This window comes from Cebus imitator, unplaced genomic scaffold, assembly GCF_001604975.1.
Source record: "Cebus imitator isolate Cc_AM_T3 unplaced genomic scaffold, Cebus_imitator-1.0 Scaffold131, whole genome shotgun sequence".
Taxonomy (NCBI): Eukaryota; Metazoa; Chordata; class Mammalia; order Primates; family Cebidae; genus Cebus; species Cebus imitator.
Window position 1 is genome coordinate 1495842 of NW_016107446.1, and position 13367 is coordinate 1509208.

The following is a 13367-nucleotide window of genomic DNA, read 5'->3' on the forward strand; positions in this document are numbered from 1 at the left end:
CTGCCTCGGCCTCCCAAAGTGCTGGGATTATAGGCGTGAGCCACTGCACCCAGCCAATAAAAGACCCATTTTAATTAAAATAATGACATATTTCTAAGACATTCTGAAATATAACTAAGGCACTGACAGATCACAGAATTTAAATATTTTTCAATAAAATCTGTAATCAAACCATAGTTCAGCTTCCTCTGGGAGATTGTGAACTGTGTTTAAAATGCAACCAGAATTTTCTACTGCTCTTTATATTTTTAAATGCTTAGAATTAGAAAATTTTTGATGTCTTAATTTCTAACAGTGTTAGACATCAGAAGTAATATTTCTAGCTACTGCCTACATACAAACCACTCTTAATAAATTCCCGGTTTATCAAAAAATAGTTTGGTAAATTAAAAATGACAAATTTCTTGAGCAGTCAGGTCAGCACTATATATTCCATAATGAGGTGCTGTATATTCCATAATGAGTTTGCACTTTTCAAATAACTAAAACGCATTTAGCACTGAAACTGGGCTAAGCAGAGTGTAATTTTTCTTCTGTTCGGAAACTTCAGAATCATGGACTGCCTCCAGGTCTTTCTGGACGTCAGATGCCATTCTAGATATAAAACAGAGACCCGGCCAGGCACGGTGATTGGTGCCTGTAATCCCAGCACTTTGGGAGGCCAAGGCAGGCAGATTGCCTGAGGTCAGGAGTTCCAGACCAGCCTGGGGAGACCCCGTCTCTACTAAAAATACAAAATGTATCAGGGCGTGGTGGCGGGTGCGTATAGACCCAGCTACTCGGGAGGCTGAGGCAGGAGAATCCCTGGAACCCCACGGATGGAGGTTGTTCGCAGTGAGCCAAGATCGCGCCATTGCACTCCAGCCTGGGTAACAAGAGCGAAACTCCGTCTCAAAAAAAAAAAAAAAAAAAAAAAAAAAGGTGGTTTGCATTTAGACACGCGGGAGAGGTGGATGGAGACAGGCGCTCCCTGCTGTGGCCCGGCTGTAACTGTGTTCTGTTTCCTCCGCAGCCCAGCGACTTCTCCGTGTCCCTTAAAGCGTCAGGGAAGAACAAACACTTCAAGGTGCAGCTCGTGGACAATGTCTACTGCATTGGGCAGCGGCGCTTCCACACCATGGACGAGCTGGTGGAACACTACAAAAAGGCGCCCATCTTCACCAGCGAGCACGGGGAGAAGCTCTACCTCGTCAGGGCCCTGCAGTGACGGCGCCCCGGCCCCACGCTCGCCGCTTGGTGGCGCTACCGCCCGGCCCTGCCGCGGAGGCTCCTCCCGTGGGGATGGCCCCGACGGCTTCCCAGCGAGTCTCTCTTTAAGTTCAGGTCGCTTGGTCGGTTTGTCTCCCATTCGCCATCCAGGCCTCACCCACACTCGAGCCCACCCGGCCGGCCACCTTTAGCGAAGGGGAGGAGCAGGGCGAGTTCACGTTATTCCTTTTCCATTGGGAACGGCACTCGATCCCGCTCACGGAACCCCTCATGACAAAGACACGGGGCACCTTTGAGCGCGTGAGCGAGCCTCAGGCCACCCAGCGGCGGCACCCACGTCCTGGGCCCTCCACGTGCTGGGCAGAGCAGGTGCAATGGCCCCAGTCCTAGCAGCCCTCGCCCGTGTCCTGTGCCCTTACATGGCTCCCGGACTCTGCAGGGAGCCGACATGTTTGCTGATAGCAATACTGGAACCACCGGGTGCGATGGCAGTGAGGAGACTGCCCAGTGCCTTTGGGGCTGTGCTTGCAATAAAGAAAGAGTTTCCTGGAAAGGCAGTCTGCAAAAGAGGGAACCGGTGACTCAGACAGATGTTTTGGTAATTTACCCCAAATGTGCCATCCACATAGTGCTTTTTCCTCTTGCCCTTTGGCTTGTTTGAATCTCACAATTATGTATTTAATTCTCAAAGAAATACGTATCTGTAGCTGTTTGTTGACACTAATACAGATGATTAAGGAAAACAGCTGATCTTTGGGGAAGGGAGCTACCAACACTTTATACACACACACGCACATAGACATGCACACACACATGCACACACACACACACACTATATATATATATATATTATTTACAGGGAAAATTTTCAGGGTTTACAGAAGAGTATGTGATTGGTAGTAAGAGACACACAGAATGTTTATGAAGAAATTGCATTTTCTTTTTCCTTTACATTTGAACTTCTTTATAGTTTAAATATACCGTCTTGAGATGGCACATTCCTACAATTGAAGAAGGGGTCTTGAGATCCCCTAAACTTGCATACCCAGTTTTTTGGATATTGTAATAAAAAAAGTATTATGACGAGGCTCTATGTGTATTTATCTTTGGGAAAACTCCGATTCAATCATGGGAGAGTAATTACTGCAGCATTTTCTGAATGCTCATTGTAGAGCGGGAGTCATTTTTAGAGAAGAGCTTCACATTTATTACTTGTGTGTTTTCATTTTCTACTGCCACATTTCTGTATATTGAAATAATGAGTTTTAACTAGAGAAACTCCAAGGGAACTCAGAATCTCAGGCTTGGTCTGAACTTTGCTCTTTGGAAAGTATTTTTTTAGAAATATGTTGTTGAATTGAGCCAGCACTCTCACACTGTGTCCCCCACAGCTGACTCACATTTGTCTTCTCGATCAGGAGCATTTATTGATGTGCCAGGCCCTGGGGGTGCAGAGTCGCACGACTTGGCATTCATGTCCTCCTAGGCCAATCATGTATCAAGTGCTCCCTCTGTGCCAGGCACTGTGCCCCCATTTGTTCCTCATCATACCCCCATGAGGTGAGACCTGCTATCCCCATTTTATAGATGAGGAAAGTGAGGCCCACAGGCAATGCACCCAACACATGGCTGCTGCATGGTGGAGCCAGGATCCACAGCCAAGGATCTGCTCCAACACCAGACCCTTCCAACCCCAACCTGGGAAGACGTTCGGGAGAAGCAAGGTGTTGGACACTTACTCTACCGTGCATGTTCCCTGTGAGGTCATTGTATCTTTCTGTTGCCTTAGATAATAATAAATTAGAAGTCTGGTGTCTTGTACCTGAGGTTGATGGCACCCAGCCATTGTGAATAGACATTCAACTAAGTGAGGGAGATCATTACATGAGACAGAATACATCCAGGGAAAAACCAGTTGCCTCCAGACTCTTTCAGGTCTCACTAATGAGAATGACATTTTGACCTGATGCTGGAATCCCACCAAATACTGAGGGCCTGGACTCCAGCAAATTACTCAGCATCTCTGAATGTTTGCTCCTGAGTCAATTGGGGCTTCAATCCACAGGGTTGTGCAAGGGTTAGCTGGGTTGCCCTGGTGAGGGTGCTTGTGCGAGTGCTACCTAACAGTGATGGATGCCCATGGGGGGTGGCCTGCGCGTGTCAAGAGATCTACTCAACATTTTTCTCACTTGGAACTAACTCACAGGTGCCCTGTTAGGGGCTTTCTCAGGGCCCCCTGAAGACCTGGCTGCCTCAGACCCTCAGTGTGATCCTTAGCAGTCTTAGGGCCAATGCACCCTGCTTCTTAAAGCTTAGAGTCCTCAAGTGTTGAAGAGGGGTTGCTTCAACAAGCGGCTGAGCTGTCTTTCATTAGAAGCCCAAACCAAAAGCTGCTCTCAGCCATACTCAGCACTCGCCTTCTTACCTGCTGTGCAGTGGCTGGCGAATTCACATCCCTAAAAGTGATCCACTTTGGGGTAGGAAACATTTTGTTTTCTCCTTAGGGATTAGGAGTGGGGTGGGATGGTAGGAAAAAGTTCACTAAACCAACCAGTATTCCACAAATGTTGGGATGTTCCCCGAAGGCTTCAAGTAGGCAAGAGTGGAACCCAAAGTGCAGGTCTAAACCACCTCATTGGAACCTCCTGCTGGAACATTCTCAGCCCAAGTCTGAAACTGGCTATTGAGCATTGGGCAAGAGTTCAGTAAGCCAATCAGTGTCCAGAAAACCCGTGTCCCCCTCTGCCACTAGCAGATGGCATTCCCACTGCTGAGGAAGCTGGCTGTTGCTGGGTGCAGCTCACATGGACCTCCAGCCGTTAGGAAATGTGCTCCTTCATGCACTGTCCCTCAGACTCTGATTTGCAGGGGAACAGGGCAGTCATCTGTGTTTTGTTTTTTAACTTCTATCTTCAGGGGCACATGTGTGAGTTTGTTATATAGGTAAACTTGTGTCATAGGGGCTTGTTGTACAAACTTTTGTTACCCAGGTGCTAAGCCTAGTACCTGTTATTTTTTCTGATCCCCTTCCTCCTCTCATCCTCCAATAGGCCCCAGTGTGCGTGGTTCCCCTCTATGTCCATGTATTCTAATCATTTAGCTTGCACTTAGAAGTGAGAACATGCTGTGTATGGTTTTCTGTTTCTGAGTTACTTTGCTAAGGATAATAATCTCCAACTCCATCTATGTCCCTGCAAAGGACATGATCTTGTTCTTTCTTATGGCTGCATAGTATTCCATGATGTGTATGTACCACATTTTCTAGTCTACAGTTGATGGGCACTTAGGTTGATTCCATGTCTTTGCTGTTGCAAATAATGCTGAACATAATGTGTGCATGTATCTTTATGGTAGAATGATTTATATTCCTTTGGATATTTATCTGTTGACAGGATTGCTGGGTCAAATGGTAGTTCTGTTTTTAGGTCTTCGAGGAATCACCGCACTGCTTTTACAATGGTTGAACTAATTTACATTGCTACCAACAGTGTAAAAGTGTTCCTCTTTCTCTGTGACCTCGCCAGCATCTATTCTTTTTTGACTTTTTAATAGTAGCCATTCTGACTGATGTGGGATGGTATCTCACTGTGCTTTTGGTTTGCATTTCTCTAATATCAGTGAAGTTTATTTTTCATGTTTGTTGCCCACATGTATGTCTACCTTTGAAAAGTGCCTGTTCATGTCTTTTGCCCACTTTTTAATGAGGTGGGTTTTTTTCTTGTCAATTTGTTTAAGCTCCTTATAGATGCTGGATATTTGACCTCTGTCAGATGCAGAATTTGCAAAAATGTTCTCACATTCTATAGGCTGTCTGTTTACTCTGTGGATAGTTTCTTTTGCTGTGCAGAAGCTCTTTAGTTTACATAGATCCCGTTTGTCAACTTTCGCTTTTGTTGCAATTGCTTTTGGTATTTTTGTCATGAAATCCTTGCCGATTCCTATGTCCAGAGTGGTATTGACTAGGTTGTCTTCCAGGGTCTTTATAATTTTGGGTTTTATATGTAAGTCTTTAATCCCTCTTGAATTGATTTTTGTATATGGTATAAGGAAGGGGTCCAGTTTCAGTCTTCATCAGCTATCCAGTATCCCAGCACCATTTATTGAATAAGGAGTCCTTTCCCCATTGCTTGTCGTTTGTCAGCTTTGTCAAAAATCAGATGGTTGCATGTGTAGTGGCCTTATTCCTGGGCTCTCTATTCTGTTCCATTGGTCTATACGTCTGTTTTTGTACCAGTACCATGCTGTTTTGGTTACTGTAGCCCTATGGTATAGTTTGAAGTCAGGTAGCATGATACTTCCAGCTTGGTTCTTTTTGCTTCGTGTTGCCTAGGCTATTTCAGCTCTTTTTAGGTTCCATATGAATTTTAAAATGTTTTTTTCTAGTTCTGTAAAGAACGTCTGTGGTAATTTCATAGGAATAACATTGAATCTATAAATTGCTTTGGGCAGTATGGCCATTTTAACATTATTAATTCTTCCTATCCATGAGCATTAAATTTTTTTTCCATGTGTTTGTGTCATTTCTTTGAGCAGTGTTTTGCAGTTCTTCCTGTAGAGATCTATTATCTCCCTGTTTAGCTGTATTGCTGGGTATTTTATTCTTTTTGTGGCAATTGTGAAAGGGATTCTGTTCCTGATTTGGCTGTTGGCTTGAGTGTTGTTGGTGTGTAAGAATGCTAGTGATTTTTGTATATTGATTTTGCAGAAGTTGTTTATCAGCTGAAGGAGCTTTTGGGCTGAGACTATAAGTTTTTCTAGTTACAGGATCATGTCATCTGCAAATAGGGGTAGTTTGGCTTCCTCTCTTCCTATTTGAATGCTCTTTATTGTTTTCTCTTGCCTGACTGCTCTGGGAAGGACGTCCAATATTATGTTACATAGGAGAGAGGGCATCCTTGTCTGTGTTTCCAAGGGCAGGGCTTCCAGCTTTGCCCATTCAATATGATATTGGCTGTCAGTTTATCAAAGATGTCTTATTTTGAGGTATGTTCTCCCAATACCTCATTTATTGAGAGTTTTTAACATGAAGGTATGTTAAATTTTATTGAAAGCTTTTTTGTTTTTTGCATCTATTGAGATAATTGTGTTTTGTCTTCAGTTTATGTGATGAATCACATTTATTGATTTGCATATGTTGAGGAAACCTTGCATCCCAGGGATAAAGCCTACTTGATCATGGTGGATAAGTTTTTTGATGTACTGCTGGATTTGGTTTGCCTGTATTTTGTTGAGGGTTTTTGCATCAATACTTATCAAGGATTCTGGCATGAAGTTTACTCTTTTCGTTGTGTCTCTGCCAGGTTTGGGTATCAGGATGATGCTGGCCTTATAGAATAAGTTAGGGAGAGTCCCTCCTACTTAGTTTTTTTAGAATGGTTTCAGTAGGAATGGGTACTGGCTCTTCTGTGTATGTCTGGTAGAATTCAGCTGTGAATCCATCTGGTTCAGGGCTTTTTTTGTTTGTTAGGCTATTTATTCTTGATTCAATTTCAGAGCACATTATTGGTCTGTTCAGGGATCCAGTTTCTTTCTGTTTCAGTTTTGGGAGGGTGTATTTGTCTAGGAATTTTTCCACTTCTTCTAGATTTTCTAGTTTATGTGCATAGAGGTGTTTATAATATTCTCTGATGGTTATCTGTATTTCTGCAGGGTCAGTGGTAATACCCCCTTTGTCACTTCTAATTGTGTTTATTTGGATCTTCTCTCTTTTCTTTTTTATTACTCTAATTAGCAGTCTATCTGCTTTACTAATTTTTTTCAAAAAAAAAAAAAAAAACCTCCTGTCACGCCTGTAATCCCAGCATTTTGGGAGGCCGAGGCAGGTGGATCATGAGGTCAAGAGATTGAGACCATCCTGGTCAACATGGTGAAACGCCGTCTCTATTAAAAATACAAAAAATTAGCTGGGCGTGGTGGCGCATACCTGTAATCCCAGCTACTCAGGAGGCTGAGGCAGGAGAATTGCCTGGAGGCAGGAGACGGAGGTTACAGTGAGCTGAGATCGCGCCATTGCACTTCAGCCTGGGTAACAAGAGCGAAACTCCATCTCAAAAAAAAAAAAACCGTGGATTTGTTCATCTTTTGAATGTTTTTTGTGTCTTTATCTCCTTCGGTGCAGCTCTGATCTTGGTTATTTCTTGTCTTCTGCTAGCCTTGGGGTTGGTTCACTCTTGGTTCACTGGTTCTTTTAGTTGTGATATCAGGTTGTTAAATTAAGATCTTTCTAACTTGATATGGACATTTAGTGCTGTAAACTTTCCTCATAACACTGTCTTAGCTATGTCCCAGAGATTCTGGTATATCTTTGTTCTCATTGGTTTCAGAGAACTTTGTGATTTCTGCCTTAATTGTATTATCTACCCCAAAGTCATTCAGGAGCAGGTTGTTCAATTTCTTTGTAATTATATTGTTTTCAGCAATTTTCTTAGTCTTGATCTCTAATATCATTGTGCTGTGGTCTAAGAAAATTGTTGCTTCGATTTCACTTACTTTGCATTTGCCGAGGAGTGTTTTGTGTTCAATTATGATGTTGATTTTAAAATATGTCTTATATGCAGATGAGAAGAATATATATTCTCTTGTTTTGAGGTGAGAATTCTGTAGATGTCTATCAGGTCCATTTGGTTCAATGTTGAGTTCATATCTTTGTTAATTTTCTTCCTTGATCTGCCTAATACTATCAGTAGGATGTTGAAGTCTCCCACTATTATTGCATGGGAGTTTAAGTCTCTTTGAAGGTCTCTTAAAAACTTGCTTTATGAATCTGTGTGTCCTGTATTAGGTCCATATATATTTAAGATAGTTACATCTTCTTGAATTGAACCCTTTACAATTAGGTAATGCCATTCTTTGTCTTTTTAAATCTTTATTAGTTTAAAGTCTGTTTTGTCTGAAATTCAGATTCCAACCCCTGATTTTTTCTGTTTTCCATTTTCTTGGTAGATTTTTCTCCATCTCTTTATTTTAAGCCTGTGGGTGTCACTGCATTTGAGATGGGTCTCTTGAAGACAGCATACCAATAAGTCGGTCTTGGATTTTTCTTTTCTTATTTTTTTAATCCACCTTGCCACTCTGTGCCTTTTAACTGGGGCATTTAGCCCATTTACATTCAAGGCTAGTATTGATATGTGTGGATTTGATCCTGTCATCATGATGTTAGCTGGTTATTATTAAGACTTGTTTATGTGGTTGCTTTGTAGTGTTACTGTTCTGTGTACTTAAGTGTATTTTTATATTGGCTGATAACAATCTTTCCTTTTCATATTTAATGCTCCTTTCAAGATTTCTTGTAAGGTGGGCCCAGCATTTGCTTATCTAAAAAAGTATCTTATTTCTCCTCTTATGAAGGTTAATTTGGTTGGATATTAAATTCTTGGTCGAAGATTATTTTTCTTTAAGGACGTTGAATACAGGCTCCCAATCTTTTCTGACTTGTAGCATTTCTGTTGAGAGATCTGCTGTTAGCCTGATGGGGTTCCCTTTGTAGGTGACTTGCCTCTCTAAGCACCTTTAACATTCTTTCTTGCATGTCAACTTGGAAAATCTGATGATTATGTGTTGTGGGATTGATCTTCTTTTGCAGTATCTTACTGGGGTTCTCTGCATTTCCTGAATTTGAATGTTGACCTCTCTAGCTAGTTGGGGGAGTTTCACTTCTGTGGCAATGTTGGATGCATGTAGACATGCTCACTGGCAGGGCAGGGAAGGCAAAACCTGCTGGCACACACACCCTGGCAAAGCAATGTCGGGGGTGGCTGTGGGCCTCAGGGAAGCTTCTGTGGGGGGAGGAAACAAGCAGGTTGCTGCATAGCCGTGGGGGCCACCTCACTGAAGCTCTCCATTAGTCAGGCATGGTCCACCAGTGCAGGATGTGGGCCCCCAAGGTAACTGAGGCTTTCCTGCAAGTGGCCTCAGCCAGGCTGAGGCCTCAGGATAGGCCAGCGGACCAAGGGTGCTCATGTCAGACTGGCCCTGTCTGGTGAGCAAGACAGCTCTGCAGAGTTCAGGTCTGACAGTTCCCAGACAGCTAAAGTCTCCTATGAGAACAAGTTGAGCGTAGGGGGCTGGGCGTCCCAGGCTGTGCTCCATTGCAGATGCTTCTGCATCAAACCCTCTGGGCTCCACATCAGCTGACGTGACCCACTACCACTTCTCTAAGCAGCTCTCCTGCAAACTCGAGTGTTTATGGTGACTGAGGGGTCTCCTGCTGCCAGGATTCCAGAGGCCTGTGGTGAGAGTAGGTTGCTCCTTGTCAGTTCAAGTCACCCATTTCCCCCACAGTTTTGGGGGCCAGGAGTGAGTCCTGGTGCACAGTACCCTCCCCATGCAGGGTTCCCAACTTCCTCCCCATTCAGCTCAGCTTCTGTGTCTTCCCTCTGAGTATTCTCAGTGCCTTCCCTCTGAAGATCTGTAAAAACTGTGCCAGTGATATTCATCTCAGTGGCAGCTGTTCCACCTGGCTGCAACTAGTTGGCTGCCTTGCCCCAAAAAGTCTCTATCTGCATTTTTAACATGCTGCTGGAAGCTTCCAATGAGGTGGTTTGGACCTGCACTTTGAGTTCTAGTCTAGCCTACTTGAAACCTTTGGGGAAACACATTACTCTCAACACATGCCATCTACAGCATGCCTTTCTCCTTGGACCATATAGAATAGGGGTCCCCAATCCCTGAGCCACGAACCACTACTGGTCCATGGCCTGTTAGGAACCAGGCTTCACAGTAAAAAGTGGGCAGCAGGAAAGTGAGTGAGCATTACTCCCTGAGCTCCGCCTCCTGTCAGATCAGTGGCAGCATTTGATTCTCTTGGGAGTGCAAACCCTACTGTGAAACTGCGCATACAAGGGACCTAGGCTGTGCACTCGTTATGAGAATGTAACTAATGCCTGGTGATCTGAGGTGGAACAGTTTCATCCCAAAATCATCTCTCTCTCTCACACACACACACACACACACACACACACACTGGTTTGTGGAAAAGTCTTCTACAAAGCCAATCCAGGTTGGGGACTACTGATATAGAAAGAAATGTCTGATATTAAAGGCTTAGAGTGGTTTTTTTTTTCTGTTTTGTTAACTGTCTTATTTGCCTTAACCTCCACTGGGTTTCCCACAGCACGGCTACTAGCCATACAAACTCACTGGAAAGACTCGTGCCGTTCTATCTTTGGCAGATGCTGCTACCTGACATTAAATGACCACTGAAGATAGACTAGCCTGACAGCTGGTGTGAAAGCTCGCCTTTGACAGCTTTCAAAAATGCCTGAGCTCCTCTCCAGGGGCCAGTATTTGGTCAGGAACCAGGTCACCAGGGCCTTGTCCTCAAGCTCCTGCTGCTTGGTAGGGGCATGTGGCCTTCCAAGATTAGGTCATGGCCTAAGGAAGCCCCGGGTCCAGAAAATCAGTGGACTTGTGTAAAGCAGAGGCCTGTGCTCATGGTAGTGGAACGTGCCTCCATCGGCACACACTCTGCATCTGAGCCTGGGCGCTCTTCACCAGCAGCTTGACCTCCAACCAGTGCTGAAAACTCTGTGCCTCCAAAACACTGGTGCAGAGCTGCATCTTTTAATACAGCCATTTGAGGAGGATATTAGTCATTAAGCATGGTTGTACATTTAGACAAAGTAAACTACACAATGTGAAATGCTTAGCACACTTGTATAGCTTCTTAAATAGGCATAATGAAAAGGAAAAAATAGGTTAATGTGCTAAATTATCTAAATGAAGCTAGTAGTGACTAATACAAGAGTTCAGACCACGTCTACATGTAGTACCATAGAGACACTGTGTTCAAATGATTTCAACCTAGAACTCCATCCAGTCCCATAGGGAATGGATGTCGGCAGTATTCATTTCCACAAGTGCCAAGGAGGTCCCATTGAGTGCAGTGAAGAGCAGAGAATAATACAATGAGGGAGGCTTGACAGTGAGGTAATGAAACTAAGATACTTGCCCAATCAGAATGCAGACATCCGGTCAGGCACACTGGCTTACCCCTGTAATCCCAGCACTTTGGGAGGCCAAGGTGGGTGGATCACTTGGGGCCAGAAGTTCAAGACTAGCCTGGCCAACATGACAAAACCCCGTCTCTACTAAAAGCACAAAAATTAGCTGGGTGTGGTGGTACACACCTGTAATCCCAGCTACTTGGGAGGCTGAGGCAAGAGAATCGCTTAAACCTGGGAGATGGAGGTTGCAGTGAGCTAAGATCGCATCACCACACTCCAACCTGGGTGAAAGAGCAAGACTCTAACTCAAAAAAAAAAAAAAAAAGAAAAGCAGACATCCAAATAGTATCCACATCCCGTTGGTTCTGTGACAGTGGTGGCCTTAGGAGTTCTAGAATTACAGGTGCTCTCTTTGTGAAAGGTGCATTTGGAATTTGTCTTTGGGGACTGTCCACCCATATACTGTGGGGTAGCCTTGGATTATCTGTGGTGGAAAATCTTGCAGGTTGTGATTTTTTTGAGGTTGAGAAGGTGATACTGATTACAAATTGATCTAGAAATCATTTGGAAGAATTTTAAATTTTTTTCACATTTTTATACATTTTTTAAATTATATTTTAAATTGCAGGGAACCAAATTTGGGTTGAGTAAAAACAGATACTCATTTTGGTTGTACAGGTGGTAGGAAAATATTTAGGAGAAAAATGTCTGCTCTGGACTTTGCTTGGTTTCCCGGTGGTATTAGAAAATTATTTTCTGGCGAGGCGTGGTGGCTCACCTCTGCAATCCCAGCAATTTGGAGAATTGCTTGAACACAGGAGGCTGGAGGCTGTGGTTGCAGTGAGCCCAGATTGCACCATTGCGCTCCAGCCTGGGTGACAAGAGAGAAACTCCATCTCAAAAAAAAAAAAAAAAAAAACCAATTCTCTCTTTAGTCAATATTTTTACCAAAAGTACTTGTTAACATTACTCGCAAATTTCAGAACGTAGTGAAGTCAATGAGCAGATTGGTGTTGCAAAATACTGAATTCCTAATCTAGGTAGTCTAGAAAAAGTTTTTAATACCCTTCTCAGTGAAGCCTGCCATGACTCTCCCACTAATAATGAAACTTCCCTTCTTTCTCTGCTTTCATCTTTCCCCTATAGTACTTATCAACTTTTAACAAGAATAATTTATTTACTTACTAGGGTTATTATTCTCCCTGTCAACATACACACAGCTAGCATGAAGTTCCAATACAGGCAGGGGTATTTGTTTTCTTAACTGATGTATCCTAAATAGACCAATGCTTAGCACCTAGTAGGTGCTCAATAAATTAGTTTAAAAGCACTGAGTGAATCAGCCTGAGAAAAAGAGAACAGTGTATTCTGAATCTGTTTATATCTAAGAATGCCTTTGTATGGCCCTTGAAAGCAAATGCTTGCTTAGCTGCACATGGTTCATGCATCACACTCTTTTCTTGCGAAATTCTAGATAGTGTTCCATCATCTTTTGGCATTTAGTCAAGCCAAGTCAGATGTCATGACTTTCCTCATGACTTGAGTCAAAGGCTCACCTGTGTCACTGATTCCTGCCTTTCTCATTTAGCAGCTGCCCCACATATCTGCCTCCAACTCCAGCACCACCTGTTTCCTTCATAAGGTCCTCACCCACCCCCTTGATCCCCAGTATATAATTTCCTATTCTCAACCCCCAGGCATTTGGTCTGTTTTCTTGCTGCTTTCTGCCAGACTAAATAGGCATTTTCAATGGCACAGCCTTCCTATAATTTCTTTCCTCTGCAGTCTTTCCTTCCTGAACCTCTGGTGTACTCTCATCACTTCACTGCCATCAAGGAAGGCTCATTGGCTCCCTCCTGTCCCATGGGGATAGAAGATGAAATCCAAACTAACAGACAACCCAAGATACGGACTCTGCTAATGTGCTTCAGCTTCCCTTCCAAGCTCACTTTCCCACGTCTGCTCATTAGAAACTGTACTCTGAAAATTCCACAAAGAGGCTCAGCACAGGCACTTACCTTTCCCTGTCGGGTTCACACTCTTCCCCGGGCACTTCTGTGATATGGGGACTTGTTCTGCCCTTTGAGCCCTGGTGTCCCAACTCCTTCTTTCTCATGCTGCCCCTTTTCCTGGGAGACCAGCAGTACTTAAGTGACACCAGGGCTAGACTTGATTGCTGCTGGCCAGCTTTTCTTGTGTCTCTCTGTGTCTTCT

The 13367-nt window shown here is 43.7% G+C and overlaps 1 protein-coding gene across 4 annotated transcripts in view; it reads left to right on the top strand.

The window, feature by feature from the left end:
- The window catches only part of NCK2 (NCK adaptor protein 2), a 145643-nt gene extending 143347 nt beyond the window's left edge, over positions 1-2296 (top strand). For all 4 annotated transcript variants that reach the window (XM_017541102.1, XM_037742966.1, XM_017541104.1 and 1 more), the window contains one exon: positions 1013-2296. In XM_017541102.1, the coding sequence (XP_017396591.1) occupies positions 1013-1207 (195 nt within the window). In that variant the 3' untranslated portion in view covers positions 1208-2296. The remainder of the gene's footprint in view (positions 1-1012) is intronic.
- Positions 2297-13367: the final 11071 nt, after the last annotated feature.